Consider the following 13,187-nt stretch of genomic DNA (forward strand, 5'->3'; position numbering starts at 1 on the left):
CTAAGTTTAAGTGAATTTTATTACCTAGTTGCCTATTTAAAAAATATGCCAAAAATTTAATTATTTCAATATAATTGGTTTCCTATGTAATCCTCTGGTTTTTATTTTATGTATTTGAAAACTTTATTTTGAGAAGGGATCCCCAGGCTTCAGTGGACTGAGCAAGGGCTCAATGGTACCCCCCCCCCCAAAAAAGGTTAAAAATTCCTACTATAGTCCAACTCCTTCATCTCATACATAAGGGAGTGGAGACCCAGAAGAGGTTCAGGTATTTGCTTGACATCACACAGTAGTGAAAGAGCCAGGATCCAAACCCCATTTTATCTCATGCCCAAACCATTGTTCTTTTCATTGTTCTACTCAAATCTCAGTTCTTGCCCACTTTTCCTTGAGCATCTAGTGGGCAGAATGGAAAGAACATTAATGTCTTGGAGTAAGGAAAAACTGGCTATAATTGCCTGGTGGCATATTTCTTGGTGTTTTACTTATACTACTCTGCAGTGTTAAAGGTTCTACAACTTACGAATGGGCTGTATTTCAAAAATTCATTTGCTCAGAACATATTTTTGTACAGAAAATGTTATATTTATATAAAAACATATATTCAAATTGAAGAACATGTGTATAAGTTCCCTGTGTCTATGTGTGTTACTATAGGAATGTTTGTGTTTTCCATCAAACTCACAGAAACTTGCTTAATATATTAGATAGAAATAATTTGCAATAAATAGTAGAAAACAGTGTTCTTTTAATACTTGTAATTAAATAAAACATAAAAATAATGAAACTAAATAGGAAAGTTTTTATTTTTCTTGAATATTAATGCTTGAGGGAAAAAAGGAAAATTCTTTCTCTTTTTCTCTATCCTCATTTCCCCCACACCCACTTCATTCCATTTGTGAACTGAAAAGCATCAGGAAACAGTGGGAACTGTCAATAAATATTTAGTGAATTATTGGATTTTCAGGTGGAAGACTGGTAGAAACACAAGGTAAAAGCATGAGGAAGGCATGAGCCTAGAGAACGGCGTTGTAGAAAAAAGTTATTTTGTTAGAGTGAGGAAGCTAATGGAGATTTCTGTGGAGATTCTGAGTAACTGTGGGGTTCGTTCAAGGGCCACAGAAGGATGATGGGGCATTTTCTTTATTAGATCTGGTTTCAAAACTTCTGATTTTCCTTTCCCTTGATAAAGATGTACTTCTAGGGATACTTCTGATACTTATGAGCCATGATTAAGGTTATTTTTTGGATTCTAAATGGAATGGAAAAAAGAAAAGGAGGAGAAAAGAAGAAAGAGAAAGGGAGTAAGTGATGAAAAAGAGAAGATAGATGGGGCAAATGTGAGTATGTGTATATCTTTAAAAGATTGTATTGAAAGTAAACTGTGAATGGTAAAAAAATAAATTAAGAAAAAGATGGAGTACATGGCATGTGCATATATGTGCTTCTCCTGCATAGAGGCAAAAAGGATATTGGTCTCCAGTGTTCCCCTAGCCCACAGAGGAAAAAAAAGTGAATGGAATTATATATATTGTCCTAATTTGAAAAAAAAAAGGGCTTCCTGAAGGTCCAATTGCTAGATCATTTCTGTCACTTGGGTAACCTTGTTTCAGTTATAAGGGTGTCACAAATATGTGCAAAGTAAAGAGATGATTTTAAACTTGAACCCATGCCTTTTCAGTTGCCTCCTTAAACACAGGTGTCCTGGTTTGCCAAATTTGTTGCTGCTGTGCAAAACAAGACAACCTAGACATGTCATATTCCAAATTAAATTTATTTGACTTGAAGTTTAATTCAAAACAATATTTTTTTTCATACATCCTGATTTTCAGTTTCTGTAGATGTCACACAGTTTGACAGTAGTATAGACAAATCAAATGGTCCCCTAATGGATTTCTGAACCTTGAGATGAAAAGCAATCGTCCAATAGACTCCTTTTGATGGAAGTTCTTATCAGTCATATCTACACTGCACTTTTGTTTGGTGCTTTTCGGTTTGGTTTTGTTTTTGGAGACTACGTCTCCCTATTTCATCCAGGCAGAAAGTTAAGCAGCCACTTATGGGTCTGAAACCAAGCTTTATATATTCCATTTCTGACCTGGACTACTACTTAGCCCCTCTTTGGGTTGCCTCAAGGACTCGTGCTCTTCAGGGTTCATCAGAGTGATGTCAAATTTACTGCAGATAAGTAATCTGTGGCTCAGAACTTCCAAATACAAGTTGGTCCACCAGCCTCCCTTAGCCTCTCTAGTAGCAGGGATTCTGGGCATGTGCCATCATCATGCCTGGCTATACTGTACCTCTGACAAGAGTGGAATTTTTTTTTGAATTTATAATAAACACAAATGTAGTAAGGTGTTCTTTAGAAATAAAATGTACACATAAGCAAAAACTAATTTTTGCATTCCAAAACCACTGAGGGTAAAAAGACAATACACTAATTTTTGCATTCCAAAACCACTGAGGGTAAAAAGACAATACACTATTGCATATTAGTGGTTTTCTCCTTGTTTTAGTATAAATTCCCTTTAATTTTTCTATTTTTAGGGTAATGAGAATACCTATTAAAAATCAGCCTTTCTTAAAATATCTTTTCATACAAATTAAATGTAGAAATCTAATATTTTTGTGACATATAATAAAATTTCTTCAAATCTGCCTCTTCTTTCATATTCAATTAGACTTGATAACCTTTTTCAAAAGATTATTTTTAATGGTATTCTTTTAAAAATAAAGATGTATTTAACTATGGTTAAATTGGTTATGATATGGACATGAATCAATCACACAGGGCAGGTTCTGTTAATAGCCATTGACATCTTCAGGAATAGTCAAAAGAATCAATTTATCATTTTCAGTTGGTTTCAAACATCAAGTTATCATGACTAAGAATAAAGCTCATAAAAGAATTTAACAATTCAAAATAAATATTTAACAAAAACATATAACATACTCACTTTGGAAATACTGTCCATATCTCCTGAGCCTGAAAGAAACAAAGGGAAGAAAACACACAAAGCTCTCATTAGTATGTAAATACATTCAACTAAGGTTTACTTTCCAAATTTTAGTATTCTGTACTTCAAATGTATTTTTTACTGCACACAGCCCAAGTACTTATCCTTTGATGATTGAATCTAAAATTAAAAAAAAATTGTCCTAATTTTTAGATAGGAATCACTTCTGAGACATGGTGGCAAATGTATGAAAGAGTTTCACCTTTGGAAAAAGGTATGGCTCTTCCCTGCAATCATATATGAAGTTGAAATCCTGAATAGGGTTCAATGAATGTGACTCTTGTGGAAGGAAGTAAAGACTTATTCACAGACAAATATATCCCACTTGGTCTAATTTTCAGGTATATCTCTTGTCTCTGGATACAATTTTGCTTTATTCTTTTTTTTAGTTTATTAGGCTGGATCTATAGTACAGAAAACATCTAATGTAGAAACTCACTTTACTCATGAAGATTGGAAACTCATTTGCAATTTTACATGTGAAGTCAGTTATCCGACGTCATTTAGAGCTTCATTCAATTGCCCAAGATCACCCAGTGAAGATGTCATTAGTAGTAAAACTTGAAGCTAAGATCAGCCATCTCTCTGCTCTAACTTTTACTTTTTTTTCTACAGATATTTGAAAACTAGAAAAGAGATGCAACCAACATAATATTTTACCATAGTAACAAAAATAAAACACTTCTATTTTAAACCTTCTGTGCATATATAGAAGCTTCACATTTTACAGATGAGAAAACTAATACCTAGACTTGGATAGGTTAAATGATTTGCTTGTGGTCACACAGATAAAGTCTGAGACAGTATTTGAACTTATATGAGTCAGTAGTTGTCCATACCCCACCACAGCAAACTTGCTTTCTTTGTTATAACAGCATTGTCCCACAATTGCAAGATGTCTGAACTAGATCCATGGCCACTTTGTCACACTATGTGCTTACTTCAGAGAAAAACAGTCTTAGTTCTCTCCATCTCTGTTTCATAAATTTTCACCTCTTGCACTCTAGCATTGTTTTAAAGTTATTTTAAAAAATCTTCAAGTAACAAGTATTTTTTCTATTAATTTGTCTTTCCTGTCACCCTCTCTCTCTCTCTCTTCTAAGGAAACATTTATTTAAAAAAAATTTAAAAACTTAGAAAAACCCTACATTAGCCATGTCCAAAAGTACATGTCTCCTTCATATTTTAAATTAATAACTTCTCCATCAAAAGAAAATTCATAAACTTTTTGCAGAATAAATTCAGAGGTTTTATATATGCAGAATGGGCACTGTGTGGCACCATGCTACTTGTCATAATAATACATATAACTCTGATCCTATAAAAAGTAACTCTAAAGTCTTTTATCCAACCAAATGATTTAAGGACAACAAACATTTCTTCATTACTTTCTTTTTTTTTTAACATGGCAACATGGATTCTATAAACCAGAGAATTTATTTAGTGTGAAAAAAGAAATATGCAGAAAAGAAAGGATGATTCCATTTGTGTGACTATGTGCTAATCAACCAAATCACTTGAGTGGAACATCAGTTTTCTTATCAGCAGATCTTTCTGAGAAATCTTGTATTTCCCACACTGGATACATTTAGGGTCTCCCATCCTAGTTAACCTCATTGCTGGATGACCAATATTAGTACTGTCACTCTATTTCTAATTTTTTATGTTTCTTTTTGCCCACAGAACTTCATAGAGTGCCTTGCACAAAGTAAGTACTTTGCAAAAGGGTTTTTCCACACTCTTAAGTTTAGTAGGTAACCAGGAAATTTCCAAGCTTCAGTTAGTCTTGATGGAACTGTCATTTAATGCTTTGATAAAATGTCTGCAGAATTGCCCCCAAATGGCAAGTTTTAAGTCATTCTATACATTCTTTGCATAAATGAATGTCAGGAGCTCCCTGTTCTTAGAAAATACCTATTTATTCCAATTTAGTAGAGGCTTAAAGAGGAAAAAAATGGATTAGGAGCTATATCTAATATGAACAAGTCAGAATAATCACCAAAACAAAAAGAAAGTTAAACTTCACCTTGATGCTATCCATAAAAAAACTTTCACATGATACAACCATTCCTACTGATAATAATCCTGTATCACTCCTCCTTGAGAAAGTTGTCTGTTGTCACTGTCTCCTCCCCTTCCTCTTAACCATCTGCAGTCTGGCTCCCAGACTTTTCATTCACCTGAAACTGAACTCTCCAAAGTTACCGAGGATTGAATGAAGGGTTCTGAATTCTCATTTTTCTTACATTTGGACATTGCCAATCACAGTATCAATGGTTTTCCTGACACTGTCACTCCTGCCTATCTGAGGAGAGCCTCAGGGGTCCCCATCCACGTGTACCCACCACTTGTGACTGGTCAGCCAAGGTTCTGTCCTGAGCTCTCTTCTCTTTTCCCTCTAGACTCGCATCTCCTCACCTTTCATGAATTCACTTATCATCTCTCAGATGTTTCCCGGATCTCTTTATCTATAGGTCCCTCTCCTGAGCTACAATCACACATCATCAGTGGATTTTGGACATCTCAAAGTAGATCTCTGTCTCAACACATCCAAAATAGAACTCACTTTCTTTGCCTCCCAAACCCCTGCTTCTGCCTAACTTTCCTCTTCGTGTGGAGGGTTCCACTATTCTCCCGACTACTTGGGCTCACAACTCCAGGGTCATCTTTGCTCGCTCAGCATAGCCAAACAGTGGCCAAATGTTATTGTTTCTACCTGCACATCTCTCACATGTATCCCCTTCTCTCCACTTGTATAGCAATATAGGATATATTCCTTATGAAAAATCCTTAGATTTCTTCATTTTGAGTGCCCTGCTAGGAATGAGTCATCATTATAAAGTCTCTGGAGTAGATGTCAAGAAATGTATACACTTACTTTTAAAGAATTACTATTTATAGTTTCAGTAGAATTTCTCTCTTTTTATCTGTAGTTAAAGGTCCAGGATCTTTTCTTCCACATGCTAGTCAAAGGCACACTGGCCAAAGAGCCCCTAGTAGAGGTCCTCATCCTCTCTTGCTGGGATGCTTGCAATAGGCTTCCAATTGGTCTTCCTGACCCTACACCCTCCTCTCTCCAAGTCATCCTTCCCTTACTTGTCAAAGTGATTTTGCTCAACAGAGATCTAGTTTTTTCACTCTCCTCATTCAGTAACCTCAGAGGCTCCTTTTTACCTCTAAAATCAAATATAAATGCTTCACATTTGTTAAGTAAACTCTTCACAGGTTGGCCCTTCTCACCATTATCATTTGCTAATAATTTTCTCTAGCCTATCCATATACTTTCTGATCCAAGATGGTGGGTCTGCTGTTCCTCACACTCTGACTTTGAACTTGCTAGCCCCAATGCCCTGTTTATTTTTTGTCTTCACCTTTACCTCTTTGTGTTTTTTTGTTTTTAAAGACTCAGCTCATAATCTCGCCTTCTTCGGGAAGCCTTTCCTTTTAAGATGACTTTTCATGGATTCAAGGAGGTGGCTCAGTGGATGGAGAGCAAAGCCTAGAGGTGGGAGATTCTGGGTTCAAATTGGGCTTTAAACACTTCCTACCTGTTTTTGATTCTAACATTGATTCTAAGTTGGATTCTAGGATTGATTCTGTTTGATTCTAGTATTGATTTTAAGTTTGATTCTAAGAAGGAAGGTAAGGGGTTTTTTTGTTTTTGTTTTTTTTTAAAGATGATCTTTCATTTACTCTTTATGTACTAAAGAAAAAACCCCAAACAAACCCTTACTTTCTGCCTTATGATAAATACTGTGTATTGGTTCCAAGTAGTAAAGTAGTTCCAAGTGGTAAAGGCTAGGCAACTGGTGTTAAATGATTTGTTCAGGGTCATACAATTAAGAAGTGTCTGAGGCCAATTTCCCATTCACTGAGCCAACTAGTTTCCCCTACTCTTTATATCTTACATGGTTGTCTCCTCCATTAGAATGTGAACTTCTTAAGGTAAAGAATCATTCTTGCTTTATATCTTCAGCACTCATCCTAGTACCTGTACGCAGTTGGTGCTTAATAAATGCCTGTCGACTGAAAGATCAAAACTGAAATCAAAACATTGTTTACCTATAGATACTGAGTGGCCCAACTTTTAACCATCTTTACACTTTTCAGAGTTGTCATTTGTTTGCCAGCGTGTCTGTAGCTCCCAAAGAGATTATTTTGGCTGTCTCCTCACACAGAAGCAACATGGAGAACCTTAAATTTGCTCACTTTCAGGATCACTTTTCTGAAGTCCTTACTTGCCAATTTCATTGATCATAGTTTTAGAGTCTTTCATGTGTCCTCCCCTCCCCCCCACGCTTTTACATTGCTGTCATCATTGTGTAAATAGTTTTGATTTTGCTGACTTTTTTCTGGAGACTCAATTTTCTTAGTATTTCTTTTTTTTTTTACTATAAAAAGTGCTGAAATGTGTATGTTTAGGAGATTTCATTTTTCAAAGTATGCTAAAACTCTGGGAAATATTTTGTCTTAGAAATAAGTGATTCTGATTGTGAAGGGATGATCTGTGGAATATGATAAAAATATGTCATGGGAACATCAATATTTCTTGAGAAACTACAGGATTTAAAAATTCTATTCGTATCTACTAATGTGGGATTTCTTTTTCTTTTGTGTGATATGGTCATCATGAAAAATTCTTTATTCCTATTTTGAGTTTCCTGTTAGGATTTAGTCTTAATATTAAGTTTCTGGAGTAGATATGTGTTCTTTATAGAAAAATATGCACTCTTCCATTTATAGAATGACCACTTAAAGTTTAAATAGATTTTCTCTATCTGTATTTTTATCTATAATTACAGCTCCAGGATCTTTTCTTCCACATGCTAGCCGAAGGCACCCTGAACAGATAGCCACAGAAATATGTATCAGTTTTGAGATTATAAGATACTTCTAACCTAAAGCTAAGGGATAAACTGTACTTATTCAATGTATCTTGATTTTCTGCTAGGTTGAGGTATATCATATATTAGGAACAGTAATAATATGAAGGCTATGAATTCATCAGCTGACCTAAAAGTGATTCCTAAATTTTTCAGTGGATTCAGTGATGATCTTATTAACATGGGCATTTCTGCCATTGGTACGAATTATCTGTTTGTGACTTCTCATCCTGTAGAATTCAATAAATCCCACTGAAGTAATAATAACTAATACTATCTATTGCTTTCAAGTTTACAAAGCATTTTATGTACATCATGTGATATGATTTTCAAAATAACGCTGACGTAAGTACTGTAAATATCATTATCCCCACTTAACAGACAGGGAACGTCATGTCCAGTCATCGTTCAAAGATGTCAGAGGCAGGATTGGAATACAAGTTTTTCTTGTCCTCAAGTGCAGTGCTTTACTCACCGTGCTAATGAAACATTTCCCTCCCCCTTCATCTTATTGTACTTCTGGAACTTTTCTTTATTCTAGTTTTCTCTCCTCCTCTCCTCTCCATTATCTCTCCTTTTCTGTGGCAAGAACGATCATGAAGACCAATAAAAACTTCCCATTTTTAGCCCCAAATGATTTTAGTAGAAAGGCTGTTAAGAGCCAGAGACTCTGGGCTCCCCCATTAGCTCTGCCACTGACTACCTACGTGACCTTTCTCAAGACATTTAGTATCATTTAGGATTTTTGGTTTCCATATCCATAAAAGGAGGAGACTGGACTCAATGGTCCCTCTCTTCTCACTCTAAATCCCATCAAGTCAGGTGCACCAGTTTGGCTCTTTACTTTTTCTGCTTGGCAGAGTCAGTCCTTTGACACTATTTATCCTTTGCTTATCTCAGCCATGTGGGTCTTCCATCCCCTGCTCTAGACATCACAACCCAAGCCTGTGCTCTTGTCCTATGTGATTACTGTTTATTAGTCTTCTGTAAATCCTCTTTAGAAGATTCCCTCTCTATAGTGAAGGCTACATATACTCAATGTACCCCATATTTATTAGCATTTTCCCAAATCTTCGAACAGAATGAAAAGGATTGAATGTTCAGGCGACCCTGAACAGATCTTAATCTTTCTCCGATGATTCACAAGTTAGACCAGGATTTTGCATCATTTTCTCAGCATCATCATTAGGCATGTCTTGCATAATCTACATCAAATGACTTGCCTTCTCAATGAAAAGGGAGGGGAGAAGAGAATGAGGGAATTTGAACCTCTAAATTAAAAAAAAAATAAATGTTTTGACCATTTAATTAGAAAAAAATATTAAGATCCTCATTAGGAACATTATAGGCTTTGTCCTGGATAAGCACAGAAATTCAAGCTCAGAGTTTTTCAGCTGATAGAGAACGCTGGATAATAGGATTTAAAAGATCTTAAAAAATATTTGCTGACCCATATTACATCATATTATATAGTATAATATATAACCATACTCATTAGTCCTTTGGGATAACAAAACCTATCCTGTTTGACTTTTCAAGATTTTGAAAACTTTTATTTTCAAGTTACAAAGCTAATGGGCATAAAGTCAGTTATTTTGTTTAAAGACATTTCTTGGAGATTATATATGTTTTCATTTTCAGAATAGCCAGGTAGAAGAGGGGAATGATAATCAACTTCTTCACTTTATGTGCAGAGAAACTAAAGAACACATAAGTTGTGGGACTCTTCAGAGTAGAAGAGAGTGCAAGAACTCAACCCAAAAATGAATATCGAAATTTTGTTGGCATTCTATTAAGAGAGAAATTGGTCGCTACTGATATTAGTTATTAAAAAAAAGAAGTTATACAATCAATACTTTGACCATAAACTTAAGATTAGACACATTTTATTTGAGCACTTAAATTGTTTCATATTTTTATATGAAATTCAGGCACCAGAATTTTTGTATCTCATGTGAATATGCTATATCTCTCATTAAGATCTACCATGACATTAAATATATTTAATTTCCTTACCTAAAGATCCATTCATGTGATGTGACTCCATTCCTCCTAATCCACCCATTGGACCATCTGACCCTGGGCCCATTGGAAACTTTTAAAAAATGAAAATGAATGATCATAAATTTAAAAGTTTATAAAGTCTGGTTATAACTCAGTCCTCACTAATCAAGTATATATTAATAAGCAACTTTGAGGGGGAATATATACATGATTTTCACTTAAAAATCCTAACTTTCAATGCTTTCTTCCAATGTTTTTCTGCCTTGAATTTCAGCTCTGTCATTCTTTAGTTAGACTGACAGTCACTTCAGGAAAAGGCTTTGTCATATAACTTTGAAATGGCTATTGTGCTTTACAGTGCGGTTAATCAGTCAATTCAATTAATACGCATTTGTTTAATGAGTACCAACTATATGCTAGGTACGAGGCTTGGTACTGGGGATATGAAAACATAAAAGAAGAGTTAACATTCATTAGATCACATGCATACAAAAGAATTTGTATATATGTGTCAGCAGGGCAGCACTGTGCATAGAGTACTGGACTTCATCCTGGGCAAGCCACTTAATTTCTCTGTGACTCACTTTCCTCATCTGTAAATTGAGAATAATAGTACTGATCTCCAAAGTCATTTAAATGAAACCTCACTTTTAATAATAATACTTTTACTCACCTTCTTATAGGGTTATTGTGAGAATCAAATGAAGTCATGGATGTTAACACTTTATAAACTTTAAATAAAATACTCTGTAAGTATGGGCTATGATCCAGGGATTGATTATTACTGTTAATTACTGGAACTGAGACCATAAAATAATTCCTTGTCATTATCTCATTAAAAGTGAAATAAGAGGGCAGCTGGCTAGCTCAGTGGATTGAGAGGCCCAGAGATGGGAAGTCCTGGCTTCAAATCTGGCCTCAGACACTTCCTAGCTGTGTGACCCTGGGCAAGTCACTTAACCTCCATTACCTAGCCTTTACCACTCTTCTGCCTTAGAGCCAATACTTGGTATTGATTCTAAGGTAGAAGGTAAGGATTCTTATAAACAAAATTTAAGTAAGATAACTGGCACCCTTAATTGCTATACAAATGTAGTTTATTATCATAATATAAAAATCAACACTTATCAAATATGTATATATATAAGTATATATACACACAAGGTATGTGTATTAGAGGAGAAAACACTATCAGCTGAGAGATCAAGGAAGGCTAGAGAAAGCTTCTTCTATCACTGACTTACTGTAATCAGATTAGAAATTTATCATATAAATCTGAGATGGAATTAAAAAAACAACTTTTTGAGTCTTTGTGAAAATTTTAGTGTTTGGATCATTTCTTCCTATGGGCATTGTACATTTATATGGTAGCAATACTCTAGAATAACAAATGCTTGGATATTCCCAAATTCTTACTTTCTAAAAACTTGACAGAATTTTATTTTTAGGCTAAATGGAAGAGAATTTTTGGGTCATCATAATAAGTGACTAGAATGTGGGTCTGAAAAAGTTGGTTGGCTTGTATGAACAAGAGTTCTTTCCTAGCACTATGCCAACACCAAAATTGACCGTTTATTTTAATTCCCAGGTATATACAACCACTGCATGGCAATATTTTATTAATCTCAGTTCTGATTATTTATAGTAATAATCATAGGGTCATAGCTGAAATTTCAATAATGCTTTATTTCAAGTTTATAAATCATTGCATCCATGATCTCATTTCTTTCACAGTTCTCACTTTCTTGCTCTAAGAATCAAGGGGAAAAAAATCTGTTTTAATTTGGCATCTGTTAAGCTTACAATTACAATTCTATTTGTTCAATGAGATCAGATGATCTCATTTGCTCCTCACAATAACCCTCTAAGATATGTAGTATAAGTATTATTTCCCCCCTTTTACAGATGAGGAAACAGGCTAATAATGACAAAGTGATTTGCCCAAGATCACAAAAATGTGCCAGAGCTGAGACTCTTTTTTTTATGCTAGCACAAACCATGTTGTTCTCAATCCTTATATTATATATTATAACATAATATGATAATATAAATATATATTATAGCTGCTGGGAGAGACAATTCAGGGCAAGCTTGCCCTTTTAAAGGACTCATTCTAATGATATACTTTCCTTTGGAATAAACTATACATTTCAAAATCAGGATTAAGTTTGGAGTCTAAATATTGTCAAACTTGGTCTTACTACTGGACAAGGTTCTGATTTTACAAAAGGACTTGATGTTCTGGTAGTGGATCATTTTAACAAAGAGGGTTTAACTTTCCTAATCTCATAGCATATTTTGCTAACCTAGTTCATAACATGTCAGGATCTCTGGGGAAAGGGAAAAGACAAGTTACCACTACATGGGGAAAAAATTGGAATTTTAAAATGGATTACGTAAATTATTTCAATTTACTCATAATTCTTAATTTTACCACAATTAATGAATCAGAGACCATTAATAGCTATCTTATTCAAAATGATATTCAAATGCTATTGATATAAAATTTATTCTGTCTATGCTATATGCCAATAGGACAGAATTCCTGTAATTTCACAATTCTGTTTGTTCAATTTAATTAGAGAATTTGAAGACAATTTCAGTTTCCTCTGATAACTTTGTCTATACTGCCCAAAAGCTTCAAATCCGTAAGAACTGCAAATCTGAAGGACTTGGTGTACACTCAAAAAATTAATAACAGATTCATATTTACATTAGGTCTGTTGGGTCCAGGAGGTACTGCATTCATTAGAGTATACATGTTGTCTCCAGAATTAGTAGAATCTGAAAAAAATATTAGTTAGTTAATATCCTTCCTTATTATCAAGACCTATGAGGTGTCATGTAGTGACAAACTAATAAAAGACTGTAAATATTTAGACATGTTTTTAGCCACATCACCTAAAATGGGCATTAGTAAGGCGTTTTAACAAATAGGTGCCTGTCATCCCTTCTCAGTTGATTTTAGAATTCAATTCCATTATGATTAAAAGACTGCAAATAGGCAGTGACTTGGAGAAGTGAGACAATAGTTTGCAAGATGCTGGTTAAGAAACAAACCACAATTTGAAGAGTGTCTAAAATTTGTTTTCATTGAATTAACTAGATACTTGCCTTAATTCTCCACTTCATTGACTATATGCAGATAGAGCCGAAATCTCCTAAAGCCAGAGTAGTTAGACTGAATCTCTCATTTCCCCTCAGGCTCTGAGAATATCCCTTTTTTCTTTCAATTTATTCAACTAATCATTAGCAAGAGCTAAAGGAATCCTCTGGCTTAGTT

At 34.6% G+C, this 13,187-nt stretch overlaps 1 protein-coding gene across 6 annotated transcripts in view; it reads right to left on the reverse strand.

Moving 5' to 3' along the window:
• The window catches only part of SSBP2 (single stranded DNA binding protein 2), a 386,496-nt gene that overhangs the window by 26,339 nt on the left and 346,970 nt on the right, over positions 1 to 13,187 (reverse strand). For all 6 annotated transcript variants that reach the window (XM_007487371.3, XM_001369660.5, XM_007487368.3 and 3 more), the window contains 3 exons: positions 12,618 to 12,688; positions 9,917 to 9,995; positions 2,958 to 2,986 (listed from right to left, as the gene is read on the reverse strand). In XM_007487371.3, coding sequence (XP_007487433.1) covers positions 2,958 to 2,986; positions 9,917 to 9,995; positions 12,618 to 12,688 — 179 coding nt within the window. The remainder of the gene's footprint in view (positions 1 to 2,957; positions 2,987 to 9,916; positions 9,996 to 12,617; positions 12,689 to 13,187) is intronic.

This window comes from Monodelphis domestica, chromosome 3 (assembly GCF_027887165.1).
Source record: "Monodelphis domestica isolate mMonDom1 chromosome 3, mMonDom1.pri, whole genome shotgun sequence".
Taxonomy (NCBI): Eukaryota; Metazoa; Chordata; class Mammalia; order Didelphimorphia; family Didelphidae; genus Monodelphis; species Monodelphis domestica.